The sequence below is a fragment of the Meles meles genome, chromosome 12 (assembly GCF_922984935.1).
Source record: "Meles meles chromosome 12, mMelMel3.1 paternal haplotype, whole genome shotgun sequence".
In the NCBI taxonomy this organism is placed as follows: domain Eukaryota; kingdom Metazoa; phylum Chordata; class Mammalia; order Carnivora; family Mustelidae; genus Meles; species Meles meles.
In genome coordinates, this window is record NC_060077.1 from 48,393,810 (window position 1) to 48,416,472 (window position 22,663).

A 22,663-nucleotide genomic window follows, 5' to 3' on the forward strand; every position below is an offset into this window, starting at 1 on the left:
GATGAAAGAAGTTGTTAATCACATATTGTTATAGATGAGTCTTTGTGTAAAAATCCCTAAAATTTTCCACTGAGAATATGGTGTTCCACAATACACTTAATAAAGTGGCACAATGAATGGTAATACTCTCTAGGGGAATTTGCAAAATGTCTCATAGTAATGATGGAATATTAACTTAGAATGCCTTTTACAGCATGCAACTGCCATGGTCATGCCCTTGACTGTTACTATGACCCAGATGTTGAGAGGCAGCAGGCCAGCTTGAATATCCACGGCATCTATGCAGGTGGAGGGGTCTGCATTAATTGTCAGGTGAGTCACTATTTAGGTCAAAGTGAATATGTCACTGTATGGAAAGGAGCATTCATTAAGCCAAGCTCCCAGAGAGATGTCAATAAAGTGATATGCAATTGAGAGTATTTCTGTAAACATTTCTCTACTTTTGTATACAAAAGTCCTTGTTAGCTGGGTATAAAAATGGACTGAGCCATCTTTGTCCAGATTCTGTTGATTAGATTCTTCATTTAGGTCTTTGCCTAAATAGGGAGGAGAGTCCCTTGCTGTCACCTGGGATGCTATTTATCTTGTAGTAGAAAGGGTCTGAGATAGTAGGGCAAATATGTGTCAACTTCTGTGCTGATCCTAAATCCTGTTTTCAGACAGATTCTGAATCTAGACTCCATGAGGAAGTACATCATGATCAATTAATGAAGACTGCCATTGACATTTAATAAGAAATACTGATTTTTTTATCCCTTCTGTAGAACAGTGAGGTTCACTAGAAATTAGCCTAGAAGAATGTATGGTAGAGGAAGATGTAATGCTCATGACTTTGGTCCATATTTACTCTGTGTTGTGTGCTCTCAGAGTGATGTTTTGTTAATGTTACCATTAAAAAGGTACTTTTTTTGTGAGATACCCATTTATATGGAAGCAGGGCCACAAATCCTTAGAGACCTGCCATCTTCCATCTTTCTCCCACTCCATTTTATATCATTTGTCAATGCAAGTAATTAAACTACAAGTAAAATATAAGTCACAAGATCCTTACAAATGACAGATTTCATGCACAAATGAAAGATCCCCGGATCTTCTTAAGACTTTCAGGTGATTCATAGGCACGTTCAAGTTGCAGAAGCACTGGGCTGGGATGTGTAGGTGGAATCCTTTCTCCAGATGAAGGAGTAAGCCACTTCAATGTGTCTTTAAAATATCTTGTTCCTCCTCTTCCTTCTCTCAGAGATGCTCACTCTGTTTTGTACCTTGCTATTCCAGAAAAGCATCCGTATAGTCCTTTTTTTCATAGAGGCTCTGTGAAAGCATTTTTTTTTTTTTTTTTTGCATAGGAAATTATTGAAATTTGTTTAGGTTCATTGCATTTTTTTCCAACTTAAACTTAAAATGCTTTGTTTAAGTTAGATACTTAGCATAATTAACTTAAATTTTTAATTGTGGTGAAATATACATAACATAAAATCTACCATTGTAGCCATTTTAAGTGTATATCTCTGCATAACTGTAATATTATATTCATAATCCATGAATAAGTAGAGAATTCTGCCTCTCATTATGGCTTAGTACCTCCAACTGGATCTAAACTTTTCACAAATAATAACTAGACTATAGACAAAATACAAAAACAAAAACCCAGGAAGTCTCCTTTCCCCCCAACCAATGATCTGAAGGCACTGGGGAGTACATATGGGCAGGAAGGTACCAGAGGGAAGCTGCTGCTTGGCAAAAAGGATCAGTGTAGGGTGAGCTACATGTGTTTTTGATATTTAGCCAGAGGACAGACCAAAGTTGGTGCCCTATGGTGTAACTAAAATTCCTCTACAAAATATAGAGTCTTTCTGCCCTGAAGTACAAGAGTTCAGAACTTGGATGGAACAACCATAACTTTTGGAGAGTGACTAGGGAGTCCAGGAAAAAAGAAATCAAGAGAGAAAAAAATCCCTAATTCTGTGTACAAAATCTTACCAAGTTTCTTGCTGACCCCTGAGCCATCTACACACAGACTGGTAAAGGTAAAATAATTTATTTGAGATTTGAATTATCACACAGAGTTACAGTTTTCAGTTTGGGTAAAGTCAAGTTAATTATGTCACAAAACTAAATAAATCCAATATTCTTTAGAAGAATATTACAGAACATAAAATTTATTGTGTCTCTACAACATAATATTTATTATGTCCAGTACATAAGTCAACATTTTTGACACTTGAATTACCAAAAATTGTGACCCATTATCAAGAAAAATGATAATCAATAGAGACAGTCCTGAAATTACCTAGGTGTTGAAATAAGCAGTTAAGGATATCATAACTTTGCTTAAGAATATAAATAAAAATATGTTCACAATAAATGAAAATATAAGAAATATCAGGAGAGGGCACCTGGGTGGCTCAGTGGGTTAAGCCTCTGCCTTTGGCTCCGGTCATGATCCCAGGATCCTGGGATCGAGCCCTACGTCAGACTTTCTGCTCATCGGGGAGCCTGCTTCCCCTTCTCTCTGCCTGCCTCCCTGCCTACTTGTGATATCTCTCTCTCTGTCAAATAAATAAATAAATAAACAAGAAAAAAATATTAGGAGAGGAAAAAAAAAAAGGAAATATCAGGAAAGAACTAGAAATTATAAAAGGAACTTAATGAAAATTCCAGAAAAAAACACATTATGTTAGACTGTGGATGGGGCTAATATCAGAATGGAGGTAATAAAAGAAAGATTCAGTAAATTTGAAAATATATCAATAGAAATTATCCAGTCTTAAGAAAAGGAAGAAAAAGATTTTAAAAAGTAATTGACAGAAACTTGCAAACTTGTGGGACAATAGCAGAAGACCTAACATACATGTAATTGGGGTCCCAGAAGAGAGGAGAGAGAATGTGGCAAAAAAAGGAGAAGGAGGAAAGAGGAGGAGGAGCAGGAGAAGAAGAAGCAGAAGCAGCAGGGGTGTTGGTAGCAACAATGGCAAGAAATTTGTTAAATTTTCCAGTAGATTAGGATTCAAGAAACTTAGTGACTCCCAAGCCAAATAAATACAAGGAAAACCACTCTTGGGCCTAGCAGGGTCAAACTAGCAGGGTCAAAGAAGAAGTGAAAATCTTGAAAGTAGAGAAAAACAACACATAACTATGACTGTGAACTTATTAGAAACTGCGGAGGCCACAAGACAGTGGAAAATACCTTAAATGTGCTAAATAAAAAAAAAGAACGGACTGTTAACAGAGATTTCTATATTTAGCAAAAATAGCCTTTGACAAGGAAAGCAAAAGGACAAATGTTTCTGATAAAATCAAACTGAGAGAATGTGTTACCCAAGATATTTGCACTACCAGGAATGGTAAAGGAAGTTCTTCAGGTTACAGAGAAATGATATACCATGGAAACTCCGACCTTCAGCAATATAGCATAAGGATAGTATATTAAGACGAGTAAGGTTTATCCCAGGAAAGCAAGGTGGATTGAACATTTGAAAGTCAATCAGCAGGCTGAGGAAGATGGTGCAGTAGGAGGACCCTAGCCTCACCTCAGAGCATGGATATAACCAGAGAAGACTCACAGCAGTGCAAGTAACTCAGAAAGCAACCTGAAGACTGGCAGAATAAACTCCACAACTAAGTGTAGAGAAGAGGTCACACTGAAAAGGGTAGGAAGAGCCGAGACAGGGAGGTAAATGGACTCACAGGACTGTCAGTTGTTGGGGTTGGTGGTGGTAAGGACACCTGAATCCCCGCTAACATTTGGCTTTGAAAACCAGAGGGGTTGGATTTTGTGAGTTCTTATAATCAGTAGGACTTAAAACCTGGAATTAAAAAAAAAAAAAAATCAGTAGGTTCTGTTCTGGGAGTGCGAAGGGCAAGAGGAAACTGAATCCCTGCCATTAAAGAGCACAGCAGTCTGTGGAGATAGAGCATAGAAGCAGCAGTCTGAAAGGAGCCTAGGGCATATGGGTGGGAGAGTGATTTACTCATCTCAGAGCCTGTCCAGGAGGCTGACAGAAATCACTGGGGAACTCCTTCATGAACAAAGAAATTGGCAGGTGCCATTTTTCTCCCTTGGCCCCCAGTGTAAACACATAGGCCCCTGAGGGACTGGCTACCTAACTTGCTAGCACTGCTGCCCCTACCCTGCCCCCCCGCCATGCTGTGTTTCCATCAGTCCACCCCTCTGGACAGCCCACCTCCGTCTGGCATGGTAGGGCCCCTCTTGCACCAGCTGGGGATGAAAGGCTTTTTGGTACCACCACCTGGTTGCCACACCCACCCTGTACTATGCTTCCAAGGATCCACCCCTTTGGATGGTGCCTCAATCCCAGTGCTGCAGGGCTCCTCCTGTAGAAGACAGGGGAGCACAAAGCTTACTGTCCCTGTACCCCCCACCCTACACTTGGCTTCCATGGAGCCAGATGGACTGCTTTAGTCCTGATGCTGCAGGGCCCCTCTCATGGCATGCAAGGCTTGCTAGCACTGCTCCCACACTGTGCTTGGGGGGCTCAGCCCCCTCCAATACACTTTTGGCCAGAGCCCCTATAGATATAGGCTTGGCAGTAGGCAAGCAGCATCTTTGATGGCCAGCACCACTCTGAAGTAACTCTTACCCTGGAGAGAGGGAAAGATAACTATACACATCAGTCAGATGGAGGCCCCAGCAATGGGCTGCTGTGACTGCAGGCCCTGCCTACCAGTGGAAGCTTCTCACAGGGCAACACAGGGAAAGCACCCTGCAGTTTGGTGCTATTGCATCTCTGGCAAATTCCTGGTTTTACTCAACTAGCTCTGGGTGGTCCCAGACTGTCCCAATAACACCACCAGGACCAAACACTGCCCAAAACAGCAAAGAGAGCCATTGCAGATGCCTGGGCTGAAGAAAAAAGCAATGCAGCCACAAAAGCAGGGCACATGCATCACACATAGGAGATACCCCTGAAGTGCCAGGTTCAGGAGAAAGGGGGGACACTGCACTGCAGGGCAGTGCAGAACCTTTTCTTCATAAGGCCATTACTTTCAAGTGTAGGAGAAGTAGCTGACCTTCCTAACACACAGAAATAGACAGAGGAATATGTCCTAAATGAAAGAATAGGACAAAAATACACAGCAAGAGACCTAAGCAAAATGGATATAAGTAATATGGTGGATAGAGAATTCAAAGCATGATCATAAAGATGCTCATAGGACTTGAGAAAAGAGTGGAGGACATCAGTGAGACCCTTAACAAAGAGATGTGAAATTAAAAAGAACCAATCAGGGATGAAGAGCACAATAAATGAGATTAAAAATACACTAGATGGAACAAATAGCAGACTTGAGGAAGCAGAGGAATGGATTAATGGTCTGGGAGACAAAGTAATGGAAATTAATCAAGCTGAGCAAGTGAGAGAAATGAGAATTATGCAAAGTGAGGATAGACCTAGGGAACTCAGTGACTCCATCAAGCATAATAACATTTGCATTGTAGGGATCCCAGAAGAAGAGACAGAAAAGAGGGCAGAAAATTTATCTGAAAAACAATAGCTGAAAAAAATCCCAAATATGGGGAAGGAAACAGATATCCAAATCCAGGAAGCATAGAGATCCCCCAATAAAATCAACCCAAGGAGGTCCACACCAAGACACATGGTGATTAAAATGGAAAAAAATAGTGATAAAGAGAGAATTTTAAAAGCAGCAAGAGAAAAGAAGACAGTTACATATCAGAGAAATTCCATAAGGCTTGCAGTGGATTTTTCAGCAGAAACCTTGCAGGCCAGAGGAAAGTGGCATGATATATACAAAGTGCTAAAAGAGAAAAAATCTGCAGCCTACAAGGCTATCATTCAGAATAGAAAGAGAGAGAGTTTCTCAGACAAACAAAAACTAAAGGAGTTCATAACTTACAAGAAATATTAAAGAAGGCTCTTAGAGTAGAAAGGAAAGACCATAAGTGAGAGTATGAAAAATAAATATATTTGTAAAAATCAGTCAAGAGATTCACAAAATAAAAGTATGCAAAATATGATTCCATAAATCTGAGACGTGGAGAAGGGGAGAGGAGGAAAGAATGGGTTCAAACTTAAGGACCATTGGCTACATGTAAACTACTATATGCAGAGGATGTTACATACAAACCTAATGGTAATAACAAATTAAAAACCTGTAATAAATATGCAAAGAATAAAGAGAACAGAATTCAAGTATGTCACCAAAGAAAGTCAGCAAACCATGATAGAGCAAGGAAAAAAGGATTAGAGAAAAACTGTAGAAATGACCACAAGAAAAGTAAAAAAATGGCAATAAATATATAACTATCAATAATTACTTTCAATGTAAATGGACTAATGCTCCAATCGAAACACATAGGGTGACAGAGTGGATAAAGAAGCAGGATCCACCTATGTGCTGCCTACATGAGACTCATTTCAGATCAAAAGACACCTGCAGATTGAAAATGAGGGGATAGAGAAACATCTATCTATTATGCAAATGGATATCAAAAGAAACCCTGGGAGGCAATACTTATATCAGACAAAATAGACTATAACGAGACAAAGAAGGACACTATATAATAATAAAGGGACAATCCAATAAGATGATATACTAATTATAAATATTTATGCACCCAACCTGGGAGCACTCAAATATATAAAACAGATAATAACAAACATTAAGGAACCAATTGATAATAATGCAATAATAGTAAGGGACTTTTCTACCCTACTTATGTCAATGGATATATCATCCAGACAGAAAACCAACAAGGAATGATACTGGACCAAATTGATTTAACGGATATATTCAGAACATTCCATTGTAAAGCAGCAGAATACACAATCTTTTTGAGTGCACATGGAACATTCTCTAGATAGATCACATGGTAGGCTGTAAAACAAGTCTCAACAAATTAAAAAAGCTTGAGGTCATGTCATGTATCTTTTCTCACCACAATGCTATTAAACTAGAAATGAACCACAGGAAACAATCTAGAAAGAACACAAATACACAGAGATTAAATAATACACTACTAAACAATGAATGGGTCAACCAAGAAATCAAAGAATAAATCAAAAATTACATAGAAACAAATAAAAATGAAAAGATAAAGTTCCAAAGTCTTTGGGATGCAACAAAAGCTGTTCTAAGATGAGGGCCTACATCAAGAGGGAAGAAAAATGTCAAATAAACAACTAAGACTTAACAGAGCTAGAAAAAGAACAACAAAACAACTAGAAGAAGGAAGGAAATAATAACGATTGGAGAAGAAGTAAATGATATAGAAACTAAAACTAGCAAAACAAATAGAACAGATCAATGAAACCAGGAACTGGTTCTTTTGAAAAAAAAAAAAAATATATATATATGTGTGTGTGTGTGTGTGTGTGTATGTATATATATATACATTTTGACTTATATACACACACACACATATATATATATTAATTCTAATATTTCTAGCCAGACTCATTAAAAAAAGGGAAAAAAAAAAAAGAAAAAGGACTCACATAAACAGAATCACAAATGAGAGAGGAGAAATAACAACCAACACCACAAAATTTGTCTATAACAAATGATGTTAGGAAAACTGGACAGCTACATGCAAAAGAATGAAACTGGACACTTTCTAACACCATACACAAAAATAAACTCTAAATGAATTAAAAACATAAATGTGAGACCTGAAACCAATAAAAGCTCTAGGAGAGAGCACAAGTATTAATTTCTTTAACATTGATTGTAGCAGCATGTGTGTGTGTGTGTGTGTGTGTGTGTATGTATGTGTATGAGAGAATAGAGAAGGAGCACAAACAGCAGGAGGGCAGAGGGAGAGAGAGAATCTTAAGCAGGCTTCATGCCCATCATGGAGCCTGACATGGGACTTGATCTCATGACACTGAGTTCATGACCTGAGTTGAAATCAAGAGTCAGATGCTCAACCGACTGAGCCACCCAGGTGCCCTCAGTAACAACGTTTTTATAGATATGTCTTCTGAAAGGAAAATAAAAGCAAAAATAAAGTATTCAGTCTACATGTAAATAAAAAGCTTTTGCACAACGAAGGAAACAATCAACAAAACTGAAAGGGAGCCTATAGAATGGGAGACAGTGTTTGCAAGTGACATATCTGATAAAGGGTTTATATGTAAAATATATAAAAAATTCATACAACTCAGCACCCAAAAAACAAATAATATAATTGAAAAATGCAAGGGATACCTGGGTGACTCAGTTGGTTAAGCGTCTGCCTTGAGCTCAGGTCATGATCTCATGGTCCTGGGATCAATCCTTTCATCAGGCTCCCCACTCAGCAGGGAGTCTGCTTCTCTCTCTCTCCTTCTGCCCCTCCTTCCTGCTTATTCTCTCTCTTTGAAATAAATAAGTAAAATCTTAAAAAAAAAAAAAAGGGGCAGAAAACATGAACAGACGTTTCTCCAAAGAAGACCTATAGATGGCCATACACACATGGAAAGATGCTCAACATCACTCATCCTCAGGGAAATGCAAATCAAAACCCAGTGAGATATCCCTTCACACCTGTCAGACTAGTTAAAATCAACAACACAAGAAACAAGTATTGATGAGGATGTGGAAAAAAGAATTCTCTTACACCGTTGGTGGGAATGCCAGCTTGTGTAGCCACTGTGGAAGACAGTATGGAGGTTCCTCAAAAAGTTAAAAATGGACCTAACCTACAATCCAGTAATCTTGCTACTGGGTTTTTATCCCCCCCAATACAAAAACATTAATTCAAAGGGATACATGACCCTGACGTTTATAGCAGCATTTAAAATAGCTGAGATGTGGAAGCAGTCCAAGTGTCCATCAATAGAGGAATGGATAAAGAAGAAGTGATATGTACATATAGTGGAATATTATTCAGCCATAAAAAAGAATGAAATCTTGCTGTTTGCAATGATATGGATGGAGCTAGAGAGTATAGTGCTAAACGAAGTAATTCAGTCAGAGAAAGACAAATACCATATGATCTCACTCGTGGAATTTAAGAAACAAAACAAATGAATTTAAAAGAGAGAGAGGAGAAACCAAGAAACAGAATCTTAACTATACAGAACAAACTCATAGTTACCAGATGTCACGTGAGTGGGGAGGTGGGTACAATAGGGGACAGGGATTAAGGAGGGTCTGCGTTGTGATGAGCATTCGGTGATGTACAGAAGTGTTGAATCACTGTATATACACTTGAAACTAATATTACACTGTAAACTATACTGGAATTAAAATAAAAACTTAATAAATTGAAAAATCAGTCTGCTTGATTAATCATAGTAGCAGAATAAAAGAGAAAGGCCATGTGAAATACCATTAATAAAAGCTCTTAGCAAACCAGAAATAGAAGTGAAGCGGCAATCTGATAAATGGTATTTATGAAAAACATGCAACTAATAAAATATTAGTGGTAGAATATTGAACTATTTCTTTCCGAAGATTAGGAATAAGACAAGGATGTTTACTTTTCACCGATTCTATCAAACAGTGCCGTGGAGGTCCTGAACATTGCATACCTTAATCAAAAAGAAATAAAAGGCATTACTATTGGGAAGAAAAAGTAGAACTGCCTGTATTTGCAGATGACATACTATTTATATAAAAAATATTAGACAATATACAAATAACTATTAGAACTAATAAGTGAATGTAGTAAGGTTGTGGAATACAGGATGATATTAAAAAATTAACTTGATTTTTACATTCTAGCAGCAATCAATAGGAAAATGAAATACAAACTCAGTTTATTTATTTTTAAAGATTTTATTTATTTATTTGACAGAGAGATCACAAGTGGGCAGAAAGAGAGGCAGAGAGAGTCGGGGAAGCAGACTCCCTGTTGAGCAGAGAGCCCGATGCAGGGCTCCATCCCAGGACCTGGGATCAGGACGTGAGCTGAAGGCAGAGGCTTTAACCCACTGATCCACCCAGGTGCCCCATACAAACTCAGTTTAAAATCATATCAAAAGCAAAAAAGCTTAGGAATATATTTAACAAAAGGCATGCAAGACCTCTATACTAAAGCTACAAAAACACTGCCGAGAGAAATTTAGAAAAAAAAAAATGGAAAGTTATAACATATTCCCAATATTATTAAGATATCAACTCTCCCCAAATTGATCTAAAGCTCAAATGTGGGTTTTTTGGGTAGAAATTGACATGCAGATTCTAAAGTTTATATTTAAATTAATGGTTACATAAATGACCTCGAATATACAAAGCCATTGTGAAGAAGCAGAATAAAGTGAGAGGACTTACATTATCTTACTTTTAAAAAAGATTTATATACTGGATTTATTTTTTTTATTTAAGAGAGAGAGCGCGCGCATGTGCGTGCAGGGGGAGGAGCAGAAGGAGAGAGAGAATCGGGAGCAGACTTGATGCTGAGTGCGGAGCCTGATGTGAGGCTTGATCTCATGACCCTGAGATCATGACCTGAGTGGAAATCAAGAATTGGAGGCTTAACTGACTGAGCCACCCAGGTGCTCCTATGTTATCTTACTTTGTGACTAAGTATAAAGTTATGGTTTTCACAACAGTGTGATATCAACAAAAGGGTAGATAAATAGATCAGTGTAATAGAATAGGGATACAGAAACAGACCCACACTTATATGGACATTTATTTGGTTTTTGATAAAAGACCAAAGCTGTCCAGTGGGGGGGTGGTAAGGGTAGGAGAGAAATTCTTTTCAAAAATGGCTCTGCAATAACTGGATATTTCTATGGGAAAAAATAAACTTGATCACTACCTCAAATCTTACCTAAAAGCTAAATCAATGTGGGTCGGACTAAAGTAAAGTAAAAGCTGCATTGCTTCAGAGAAAAATCGAGGGGAATATCTTTGTGATTCAGAACATGAGCGAACTTTTTTTAGGTCACAGAAAGCAATAACCATGAAAAATTGACAAATTCAACTTCATCAAAATTGAAAACTTCTGCTCACAAAAGACACCATTAAGAAAACAAATAGGCTATGGGATGCCTGGGTGGCTCAGTTGGTTAAGTGGCTGCCTTCAGCTCAGGTCATGATCCCAGTGTCCTAGAATTGAGTCCCACATCGGGCTCCTTGCTTGGCAGGGAATCTGCTTCTCTCTGTCTCTGCCTGCCACTTTGTCTGTCTGTGCTCGCTTCTCCCTCTCTCTCTCTGACAAATAAAGAAAGAAAGAAAGAAAGAAAGAAAACAAATAGGCTAGCCAGAGACATGGAGAAAATATTCATAAAACAAATCTGACAAATGGGTTGGTATTCAGGATGTGTAAAGAATGCCCACAGCTCAATAATAAAAAGACAAGTAGGGGCACCTGGGTGGCTCAGTGGGTTAAAGCCTCTGCCTTCGGCTCGGGTCATGATCCCAGGGTCCTGGGATCAAGCCCCGCATCGGGCTCTCTGCTCTGCGGAGAGCCTGCTTCCTCCTCTCTCTCTGCCTGCCTCACTGCCTACTTGTGATCTCTCTCTCTCTGTCAAATAAATAAACAAAATCTTTAAATAAATAAATAAATAAATAAATAAAAAGACAAGTAGCCCAAGAAAGTATTTTTGGATTTGGTTAAGATTTGGATAGCCACTTCACGAAGCAGACATATGAATGACCAATACGTGCACAACAAAGAGCTTAGTATCATTAGTGATCTGAGAAATGCAAACTTCAATTATGATGACTCACCATCAATTTCAGTGAGGAGGTGGAGCTACCATACCTTTCATGCATTGTAGGTCAGAATGAAAAATGGTGCAACCTCTCTGGGGAAAGGTCTGGTAGTTTTAAAAAAAGAAAATTAACTATATACCCACCCCATGACTCACAAATTCCACTCTTAGGCATTTATCCATTAGAAATGGAAACACATCTACAAAAAATTTATGGGAGGTTTATGCACAATAGCCTCAAACTGGAAATCGCCTAAGTGTCCACTAATAGAATGAACAATGTGGCATAATTATACAATGGAATACCAATGAATAATCGTCAGCAACACACTATCAATTCATGCTACAAAATGCAAGAGGTTTTTTTTTGTTGGTTTTTTTTTTTTTTTTAGATTTTATTGATTTATTTGACAGTGCAAGCAGGGAGAGCTGCAGAGAGAAAGGGAGAAGCAGACTCCCTGCTGAGCAGAGAGCCCAATGCAGGACTCCATCCCAGGACTCTGAGATCATGACCTGACCCAAAGGCAGACACTTAACCAACTGAGCCACCCAGGTGCCCCAAAATGCAAGAATGTTAACAATATCATACCAAGTGAAGGAGACTTGTAGGAAAGAATACACATAGTATGATAGCCATTTAAATGAAATTCTGGAGCAGGGAAAACTAATCAGTAGTGGGAAAAATCAGAACTGTGGTTGACTCTGGGGAGTTGATGATGGAGCAACTGAGTGGAAAGTGTCATAGAGAACTTTCTGAGGTGATGGTAGTGTCCTACATCTACAAAGGGTTTGGCTCTCACAGATGTATTCATTTGTCATAACTCAGTGAATGCACAATTAAGAGTTTTATACTTTTATATAAATTTAACACCCAAAGAAAAGAAAACTAAATAAACGTTGAACTCTAGTTAATTATATGTATGCAGAAGTTGTAGAAGACAGTGACTGTTCTCTGCAATGTATTTTCAAATGCATAAAAAATAAGATGGATTGGTGGATAGAGGAATGAATATATGGATAGTTATGTGATACAAATAAAATGCCAATGATAAACTCTACCCAGGGCATGTAGAGATATTCACTGTAAAATCTGAATTCTTTTATAATAAAATATTGGGGGAAAGCAACAAAAGAAGGCAAGGAATACAACATTTTGGGGGTTGACTCCTTGACTTCTTTCATTTGATGAAAATATTCATGTTCTTATACAGGTTGAAGATTACCCATATTGTTTCAGAGGATGCTTGAAAGATACTTTCTCTGCACTAAATAAATCAGAGTCTTTAGCTTCTGTGAAGACATGACTTATATTCTAAGTCTTGAGCTTACTCTTGCTGTTGTTCTTGATGTGTTGCACTATTTCCAAATTCTTTGTCTCCTCCTGCATCCACCCCATAAAGCTAAGAGATGGGATCAAGAACTAGAACATGTATGGCCACATTCCCTCCTGTGCCAAATCCCCACAATATGACAGAAAAGATGGTAAACAAGCAAAATAGCCTCTCCTGGGATCTACGGTAGCATGAAAAGTAAGAAAAAAAGAATCTTTCCAGAAAGATTCAAAAGAGAAACACACCCATGCAGGAGAGCATAGCTCCAACGGATGGAATGGCTTAGAAGTATTCTTTTTTTTTTTTTTTTTTTAAGATTTTTATTTCTTTATTTGATACACAGAGAGAGATCACAAGTAGGCAGAGAGGCAGGCGGGGGGAGGGGGGGAAGCAGGCTCCCTGCTGAGCAGAGAGCCCGATAGTGGGGCTTGATCCCAGAACTCCGGGGACCCTGAGATCATGACCTGAAGCTGACCCCACTGAGCCACCCAGGCACCCCTTGGAAGTATTCTAAGAAACAACAGAAGAATTAACTGTGGGGCTGTATGTAAACCTATGAAACCTTATTGGAGCTGATAAAAGAAAACCTATATGGAGAGGCATCATGCGTTTCCAGATTCAATATATAAATGTATCATTTATCCAAAGCCAACCTATAAATTCAGTGCAACTGTTACCAGAATTCCTACAGGATTTTTATTATGAAGATTGACAGAGAGATTCCAAAGTTCTTATCGATAAAGGAATATGAGAAGATAGAAAAAAAGATGAAGAGTTATGGGGGAAATTTATCTTCCAAGATTGCAAAAACACTGTCTAATAGAGAATCTAGAAACACATTCATTGTAGATGTTTAAATTTGGTTCACAGTATAATTTGTGTTTCTAACGAAAGATCAAGGTTCTGGCGATCCAGTGTCCAGTAAGGGCCCATTTTCAGGTTCGCAAATGGCTGCCTTCTCTTGTATCCTCACGTGGTGGAGAGAGATCATCTCTTCTTTGAAGGGCATTCATCCCATGGTCAGGGCTCCATTCGCGTGATCTGCTTATCTCCCAAAGGCTTCATCTTCACATACCATCATATATTGGGGATTAGGCTTCAGCATATGCAGTTTGGGGAGGAGGACACCAACATTCAGTCCATGGTACCAGCTCAGCCGGCTGTCTTCCACCTTTCCTGCGGAGTGCTGGTAATGGCAGAATGAGAAAAGCCACCATCAGCCCTGGGCTGCGCCTGAGACTCTGGACTGGCCAATCAGCACGTAAGGGAGCCAGGTTATTGTCCTGCGGGGCAAGCATTTGTCAGAGATGGCCACTTCTTTCTATGTTATTGATTTTATTTTTATTTCTTGGGTTTAGTATTTTAAGTATTGGTTTGGGGTATGTGAAGTTTTAAATTAGGGTGACCAATTCCCTAGGATGTGGTATTGGAGTAAAGACCTGAAAGAAGCCAGAGAATGAGTCAGGCGTCTGTCCAGGGGAGGGCATTCCAGGCAGAGGGGATGGCAGGGCAAAAGCCCTGGGAGGGAGCCAGGGGGCTGTGTGACTGGAGGGCAATGAGCAGGGATAGACAGGTCAGAGAGGTCACAGAAGCCAGATCCTGTTGGCCTTCAGAAGGAAAATCAGGTAGGGGGCTTCCCGGAGAGTGTGGCCAATGAGTAGGCTCATAGTCTCCATGTGTTTGGGCTTCACAGGAATGGAAGCCAGCAACAGTGTTGTACATGGTGGCCAAGGAATTGAGAGGAAAAGGGAGAATGGGGTTTACCTGAAGATGGAAAACATTTTATGAAAAATTATGCTTGGAGGAATTAGATTATTGTCCATTTTCAGAGCCTGGGCTTTCTAGGTGAGCGTTCTGTAGAAAGCCTCTCTATGTGGTGCTGAAGGAAGAGGTGGGGGAGGGTAGGCTTATCTCCTGCGTGGATTCCATCAGCACCCACCTCACTCCTTGGCTTGAGGTTTTCTCAGCTTGTGTGAAGCGTCAGGCAAATGCAAATTCAGGCACCTGTTCCTCCCAGTGAGTTGCTTCTCCGGCACCCCCGATATAGAAATATGGAACAACCACTCAGGTCCTCCTTGTCCAACCATAGCCATAGCATCTGTGGGTGAAGTGGTGTGTCGTTGCCCTCAGGGGAAGGAGAGGGTCCTAGAGAATACCCAGGATTTGGAGGTAAACTACAGGCGTTATTCCATCATTTGTTGCTGTTCTTTGTGTCTTAAAAATGGGGAAAATTTGGGAGCCTGGGTCAACCTGATGTCCTATTATAAGTCACAGGGGCAAGCGGAAGAGTTGAGAGGTTAATTGGCACTCGGTGGAAGGGAGGTGGACCACAGCTGTTTCTTATTTGCCCAAATGTTTATGCATGCGAATGTTTAGTCAGAGAAGTGGCCAGTGCGGTTTTAGACCTCAACGTTAAAGTGAATTCAGATTTTAGCCCACAGGATAAGGAGTGGTAATAAATAAAAATCTGTAATTAATAAAACCATCTAAAATGGGGAGAGGATTCAGAAAAGGGTCTTTGTTCTCCACTTTGATTCTATGCAGACTCCTTTCAGATCAAAGTGTTTGTTCTTTGTTTTTAACTTCCTATTGCCTCCCTTTGCATTAATGAGAGAACACTGTCCTTCTAATCGTTTCCAAATTAGAGAGCACAAGAGGCAGACTTGAGTTAGATCCGGGTGTGCAGTTCTTGGAAACTGGTGATGCACGTTGGGCAATTTGATTTGTGACAATTAACCACGAAATATAAAAACCTGCCTAGTATTGTAGAGCTCATTTAAAATGAGCTCTGAGCATGAGACTCACACCTACATTTCCCTTCATATAACAGAAGTGTCTGGAATGGTTTCAGGACTAAAGCACAGATAAAATCAGGATGACAAGAGGATCTGTGTGTGTGTGTGATCTCTTCCAAAATCAGGGAAGATAAAAATACACACATGGCTCTTTATTCCCTGGGTTAAACCTAAGGGTGATTTGTTATCGACTCACTCCTTCCGATTGAAACTAGGAAGAATAGTGCTCTTGAGTCTTTTCTCACCGAAATGTCAGGTGCTTCCTGGAGCAAATTCTGTGGTAGAGAGGAAAACCCGAGCTGACTAGTTCATGGAAGTGACCCTCATTTTCTCTTTCAGTGGGGGAAAAAAAAAATCCAGGGTCATCTGTAAGCCAATGCCCTGAGGTAAATCTTGGAGACTCAAGGTCAAGATAAACGCTTATATTTTTTACTTTGAAATTACAATCCTGTATGACAATGATTTCACCAGATGAATAGCACGAAGTATGGACTTTTCCAGTACTCTTCTTTCTGAGTTTCTTTCATTTCTTTCTAGCATAACACAGCTGGTATAAACTGTGAAAACTGTGCTAAAGGTTATTACCGCCCCTATGGTGTTCCAGTCGATGCCCCCCACGGCTGCATCCGTAAGTTTCATTTTGACTTGGGGTGTCTTAGACTGTACTGTACTGTCTCGGGGCGGCCATCGGGCTAAACTCTGATGGGCTGGTCGTTCCCTTCCTTCCCTCTCTCTTCATGCTGTTGATTCTGCTCCTTCCAGCTGTGTGACACCACACAGCTACATAATCTCCCTGGGCTTCCGATTCCTTGTATACAGATGGGAGTGACAATGCAGGCACACTGTGAGGACCACGTGATTTGATTCCAAACCACCATGATAAAGCGATTATTGCAATAAAGTGGGTCAACTGAATGTTTCGGTTTCCCAGTGTGTATCAAAGTTATGTTGACACTATGCCATTGTCTAATAAATGGCATTATGTCTAAAAAAAAATGTATGTACCTTAATTAAAAATATTTTGTTGCCAAAAAATGCTAGCTGCCCTCCGAGCTTTCAGTGAGCTGTCATCACGGGCCACAGATCACCATAACAAATATGATCATGGAGAAGTTGGAAATAGTGTGAGAGTTATCAAAATGTGACAGGGACACAAAGTGAGCAGATGCTGTTGGAAAAAGTGTGCTGATAGACTGGCTCAACGGAGGGCTGCCACCAACCTTCAGTTTGTAAAAAAACACAATATCTGCGAAGCACAATGGAAAAAGCACAGTAAAATGAGGTGTGCCTGCATATTCCATAAGATGGGATGACATGCCATCAGAAGCACCTAGGAGGACACCAAGCTTTGGGCTTGTCACATACCAGCCCTCTAACAAATGATAGTTCCTCCATTTTCTGTCATTTTGACATGTTTCTATGATCTCCAATAATTTCAAGTTTTTGTCTGTATTAGCATCCAGACAATATAGTAATGATTTCACAAGGATTTGATGGCGGTTATGATATCTAAAACAGCTGTGATTTATTGGGTACTTCCTATATGCAAGACATCATGAAGTAATTTCACACCTGTGCGATTATCACAACCCACTTAGGATACTCTTGTTATTTTCATTTTTAAGATATGGGGAAACCATAGGCTCTCAGTAGTTCAGTATGTTGGCCAAGTTAACAGAACCGCTACGTGGTAGTTCCAGGAACAGGTCCAATCTGTCTGCTGGCTCTTGCCATACCGTATCCATGATACCACAGGATGCCACTGGGTTTTCCCCAGGGAATTAAGGTCATAGGTCAGACTATGGACTTTTCCATATGCCATGTGTGTCATCTCTTTTATGCTCTCTGGCTGTCACCATTGGAAAACAGTTCCGGCCTCTAGTTGGCTGCTCCGCCAACTGCTCCGCCCCCCCGCCACTGCTCCGCCCCCCCCCCCCAAATTCACTCATCATGTCATTAACATCAGAGGGCACCCAAGTCCAAAGAATGTATGAACTCTGATTTGCCTCTCTGTTGGGCATTTGTCTTTGTTCAAAGAGTGTTCCCATTTTCCCTCCCTCTCCCACATCATCACACGAGGTATGTCCATCACTTTTCTTGGGCCCACGAAGAACAGGCGTTAGCAAAGGAGACCAGGACATCGCAAATGCATCGCGAATCCCTTCCCCGGAATCACTGTTCTCCGTGATTCTCGGCTCCCCATGACTGTTCTAGGTTCTTTCTTCATCACTGAAGTGGTCTTGCAGTCTCATAAGGATGTTACATGCAGAGCATAAAGAATCCACAGGACCCATCTATCCTAAGCAAGTTAAGCAAAGGACACCAGATGAAGCCAGCCCGGAGGGAATGCTTGCTGCCCACAGCTCCTCCAGCTTTCCAGTTCCTCACGGGGCATGTGCTTAGCTGGGTCCTGACAGTGTTTTTGCTGTCCAAGGTCAGGACTTGCCAGGTCAAGGGAAACTCCCAAGGGAGGAGTCAAGTTCATACCTCTTGAACCCCAAGTATGCCTGTCTGGAATGCAGACCTAATAGTCGTGTTGGTTGCACAACTGTCTTCAGTAAGTCGTGTCACTGGAATCTAACATTTGGGTTGTGGGTGTGTCAATAGACATGTCTATGACAATGTCTAATGTTATGGCTAATGTCTGATGACATGTCTGTGTCAATAGACGTAGTTGGCTTACGGCAGTGGGGGTGGGGGAGCTGTGCTTGACAGACCTCCCAGGGGCTGCAGCACACCCCCTCCCCAGCCCCTCTGATTGGAGTGCAGACCTTGCCTCTGATGCACCAGCCACACAGTGCTCAGTGTAATAAACTATTCTCGAGAACTCAGCGCAGGTGCCTTCTAAATAATCTTATCTCTGAGGGTCCTTGGGGTTTGGTCTATGCACACAATTAAGCAGGTAGGAAGTGGAGAACAGGTTGTGCCCTTTCAAGAATAACCTGGGGCTGAGAGTGACGTGTAAACACTGCCTGCGAGGTGCTGGGGACAGAGCCACCTTCCTGAGCGCACTGGCAGGCAGAGACTCTGAAAGCTGGTGTTTCCCGTAGCTTGCAGCTGTAACCCCGAGCACGCGGATGACTGTGAGCCGGGCTCAGGCCGCTGCACCTGCAAGCCGAATTTCCGCGGAGACAACTGTGAGAAGTGTGCCGTTGGGTACTATGGCTTCCCTTTCTGCCTGAGTAAGTAGCCGCGGCAGGTGGAGGGGCATCCCTTCCAGGCATGTAGCTGGTGCGTTCACAGCTGGGGGCGCAGCGGGCAGGGTGGAGGCACCGCAGACACGGGGTGGGGCGAGCATGTAGGTTGTGTTCACGTGAAAGTGTTTGCAAAAGTTCAGAGCACAACATTTATCAGAGTACTTTCTGTAGTCTTATTTACACCCAGTGATTATAGACACTACAATCCCAGTCGGTCAGAAAGGTCACATCCTGGCAATTTCAACTCAACGGGGATCCATGGGTGTGGTTTTTCTTCACAAAAGAACTTGGAAGAAGTGTCAACGGTTCCAGCTGTTCGTGGGCACACATGGAGTGTGTGTCATGTTCTGGCTGGCTGGGGGATATGTTGTACCTTTCCCATGGTCACCCCGGCCAGGTGACCACAGTGCTCCACCTCCTCCACTGCAGTGATCAAAGGGAATGTCCCAGCGTCTTGAGAGAGAAAATATGTACCTGGTAGAAACACCACAGAACGGGAAACAGGAGAGTCTGAAATCAGCCCTGCAAATTTTAACGAGAACCATGGTTCTGTTTGTTCCACTGAAGGGTGAAAACTGCACTTCTGTGTTAGGACAGACAACACTGTCTTGACCCTCCTCCCCACCCCGCTTGCCACACTGGTTCTTGTATTCTTGGCTTTGCAGGGCAACAAAAGCATAGTGTGTTGTGGGGACATGGGGAGAAGGACATACGAATGGGGTGGCTCTATGTCCTGGCTCACACCTGCTGTCCCAGGAGAATCATTAAACTAGCTCCCACTTTCCACATCTAGTAGCCTAGTCTGGATGATGAATTATATGATCATTTTATACTGAAAGAAGCCAGTTTTTTAGGCAGCAGTATTCAGTAACACTGAATTGAGGCTCAGTGCATTTAGAATCTAATTATTATATACAGGCTAAGCAGAAACAGCACTTGCCTTTTTAGTGACAAAAGGAAACCTGAAACAATTTTATGGCACACACCAAATTTTAGGGGGAAAATTTTGAAAAAAAGTTTTTTAAAAAACTGTTCTCAATTTTACATTAAAAGAAACAATAAAGATGCTAAAGAAAACTAACTTATCCCTGCTTAGATGGAGGCACGGCTATTGTGAGCACAAAATATCCATTTAACATACAAATCAGAATGTCTGACCAGTCTGGTTTCAGCTGCATACTCAATATAGCAGTATTACCTGTCTCCAAATTAGGCTCCATATGCTACTTTTCATGAAGTTAGAAGGGCTTCTTTCTAGTTTGTGCGGTTTAGTATTTTACTTGACTGTCTCCTTATCTTTCTCCGTATTTTTTTTTAAAAACAACTTTTCTAGGAATTCCCATCTTCCCCATTTCTACTCCAAGTCCTGAAGATCCAGTAGCTGGAGATATAAAAGGCAAGTACTCTCTCTTTTGGTTTAACTTCAATGGAAGTGTCATGCTCCATATTTTTTTTTTCCTAATTCCTATGCCCACTACTCTGCTCAGGTTCAAGTAGTCCTTACTGGAGCCTGGCGGGTGCCTTGCAGGTGTCTCCCATCTCAGTTCCTCACCACCTGTCATTCTTGATGCCAGTCTGTCTTTTGCATGATGCTCCCTGATTAAGGAGACTAAACAGAGCTTGAATTGTATGTCTCTTGCTTGCTTGGAAACTTCCAGTGGCAGTCAGTTGCCTACTGCCTTGTTTGGGTCTACATACAGAGACCCTGAGAAAGGATTTGAGTCCACGCAGTTGATTCTGGAGATGATCCCAGAAGACATCAGTAAGGGGGTGAGTCAGGGAGTGAAGGGAGCTGTTATGAAGATGCATTAGCAAGCTAGGTCCTCCTACAGATCCTAGAACTCCATCCCTCCAGGCAACTCTAGGGGACAGCCTAGAACTCGCTCATCATTATTCCAGCAGATGGGATAACCTCAGTTACCTGCCACTGATGGAGGGCTGCTTTTTGGGCTCGGTGTGCCGGGAGGCTGAGCAGCTCCTGCAGCCAGACAGGTACCCCTGGGCCAGAAGTGGCGGAGATATGCAGGGAGCAGCCCTTGGGGTAGAGAGGTGTGTGCCGAGAGGGTGTGGGTCCTCCGCCCACCACATCAATCATTCTGCATCTGTTTTAGGATTACCTAAATGTCCAGCACCGTTCTGGCTGCTGGGGACTTACCAGTGAACAGAACAGGGAAAAACTCCTACTCTCCTATAGGTTATATTCCAGTGGAGGGACTCATATGATAACAAAAGTAATATACAAACTAAACAAATGAAATCTCTAATATGTTCGATTATGATATGCAGGGTTGTGTCCTGCACAAGGGGGCTACTTTTAAGGGGGGAGGTAGCCTTTCTCATTGTAGACACAAACTAACGCATACGAGGAATATTCTAGGTCTTGAGGTTTGATTCTGGAGCTGGGGGCAGTGTCCTAGGTAAGCCCACAACAGCTCACACAGGGACACACCCACTCAGGACGGCCCCCTGCTCCAACATCTGAGCACACACATGCACACTGTGCCCCATCTGGACCATGCCCACCTCACCCACTGAGCTTGCTTCTCTGACGGTCTTGTGCTCCTCTCACCAGTGGGGAGGAGGTAGTGCCAGGGGTGTGTGAGCACATGTGCTCTTCCTCCTGGTGTGTCCAGGGTGTGGGTGAGCAGAGAGGGGGCACTTGGAACCAGACAAGAAGATGGTCTCTGGAGAGCCCTTTTCTGCTGCAGATTTCCATTTCTGCAACAATACAGCAGCTCAGGGGGTATGCTGCCGGTGGCCTTGGTCATGAGTGCTGTGCAGAACTTAAGTCTGGGAGAGAAGGGAGGGAATGTGAGGGTTACAGATTTCAGTAGGGTTGTCAGGGGGGACCTCATTGAGGAGATAAGCAAGAACCTGAGGGGGTGAGGAGTGAGCTCTGCAGGTGTCTGGGGACAAGCAACCAGAGCCAGGAAAGAGCCAGTGTGAAGTCCTTGGGTTACATGCTGGAGTGTTCACTGAACAAACAAGAGACCAGAGTGTGAAAGCGGAGACCAGATGGCAGGCCCCTGTCAGCCACTGCAAAGACTTACCCTTCTACTCTCCATGAGAGAGGAGCCACGGACCGTGTGCACAGAGAAATGATATCGCACGAAGTGCTCTGTGGCTACAGTGTTGAAAACCAGTTGCAGGAGGAGAAAAGAGAAAGCAGGGAGATGCCCTGGAAAGCCATAGTGATGGAAGATACACGTCATCCCAGGATGCAGGAGAGAGAATGGGCTTGGGAAATGTCCTAGGATTGGGGGGCACCCCAGAGGGCTCACCTCAAGGCAGGTAATGTGATCCAGCTTACCTTCCGACTTTCTTTCCTGCTTGTGCCCTATGCACCCCAGCTCCTCAGACCAAACCATGGTGCTGTACGTCGTTACACCGAGTATTGTCAAAGCCTTCACCAGATGCTTGGTCCCTGGAGGAGGGCAGCCATGCTTCTCCTTCCCGGCAGTACCCGCTCTGCCCATAGCGGGTGGCGGGTGGGGTCCTGTCCGCAGTGACTGTCTGCTAATGCTTCCTTAATGTTTGTTCATTGACTAGAGTGGAACAGCCTTTGAGCCTTGATTACACCACACATCTTGGGTTTTCTTCCGCAAGAATGTTTTAGAACTCCCATTTACCGTCTGTTTCCAGTAATCCTTTTGTTATTCAATTCCTTTTTATCCCCAAGCAGACTGGCGGTGACTTTGGGGAAAAGAAAT

The 22,663-nt window shown here is 41.8% G+C and overlaps 1 protein-coding gene across 2 annotated transcripts in view; it reads left to right on the forward strand.

Annotated features, from left to right (window-relative positions):
* LAMA3 (laminin subunit alpha 3) overlaps positions 1-22,663 on the forward strand; it is a 268,973-nt gene that overhangs the window by 82,506 nt on the left and 163,804 nt on the right. For both annotated transcript variants that reach the window (XM_046025313.1, XM_046025314.1), the window contains 4 exons: positions 194-312; positions 16,294-16,384; positions 18,807-18,938; positions 20,287-20,349. In XM_046025313.1, coding sequence (XP_045881269.1) covers positions 194-312; positions 16,294-16,384; positions 18,807-18,938; positions 20,287-20,349 — 405 coding nt within the window. The remainder of the gene's footprint in view (positions 1-193; positions 313-16,293; positions 16,385-18,806; positions 18,939-20,286; positions 20,350-22,663) is intronic.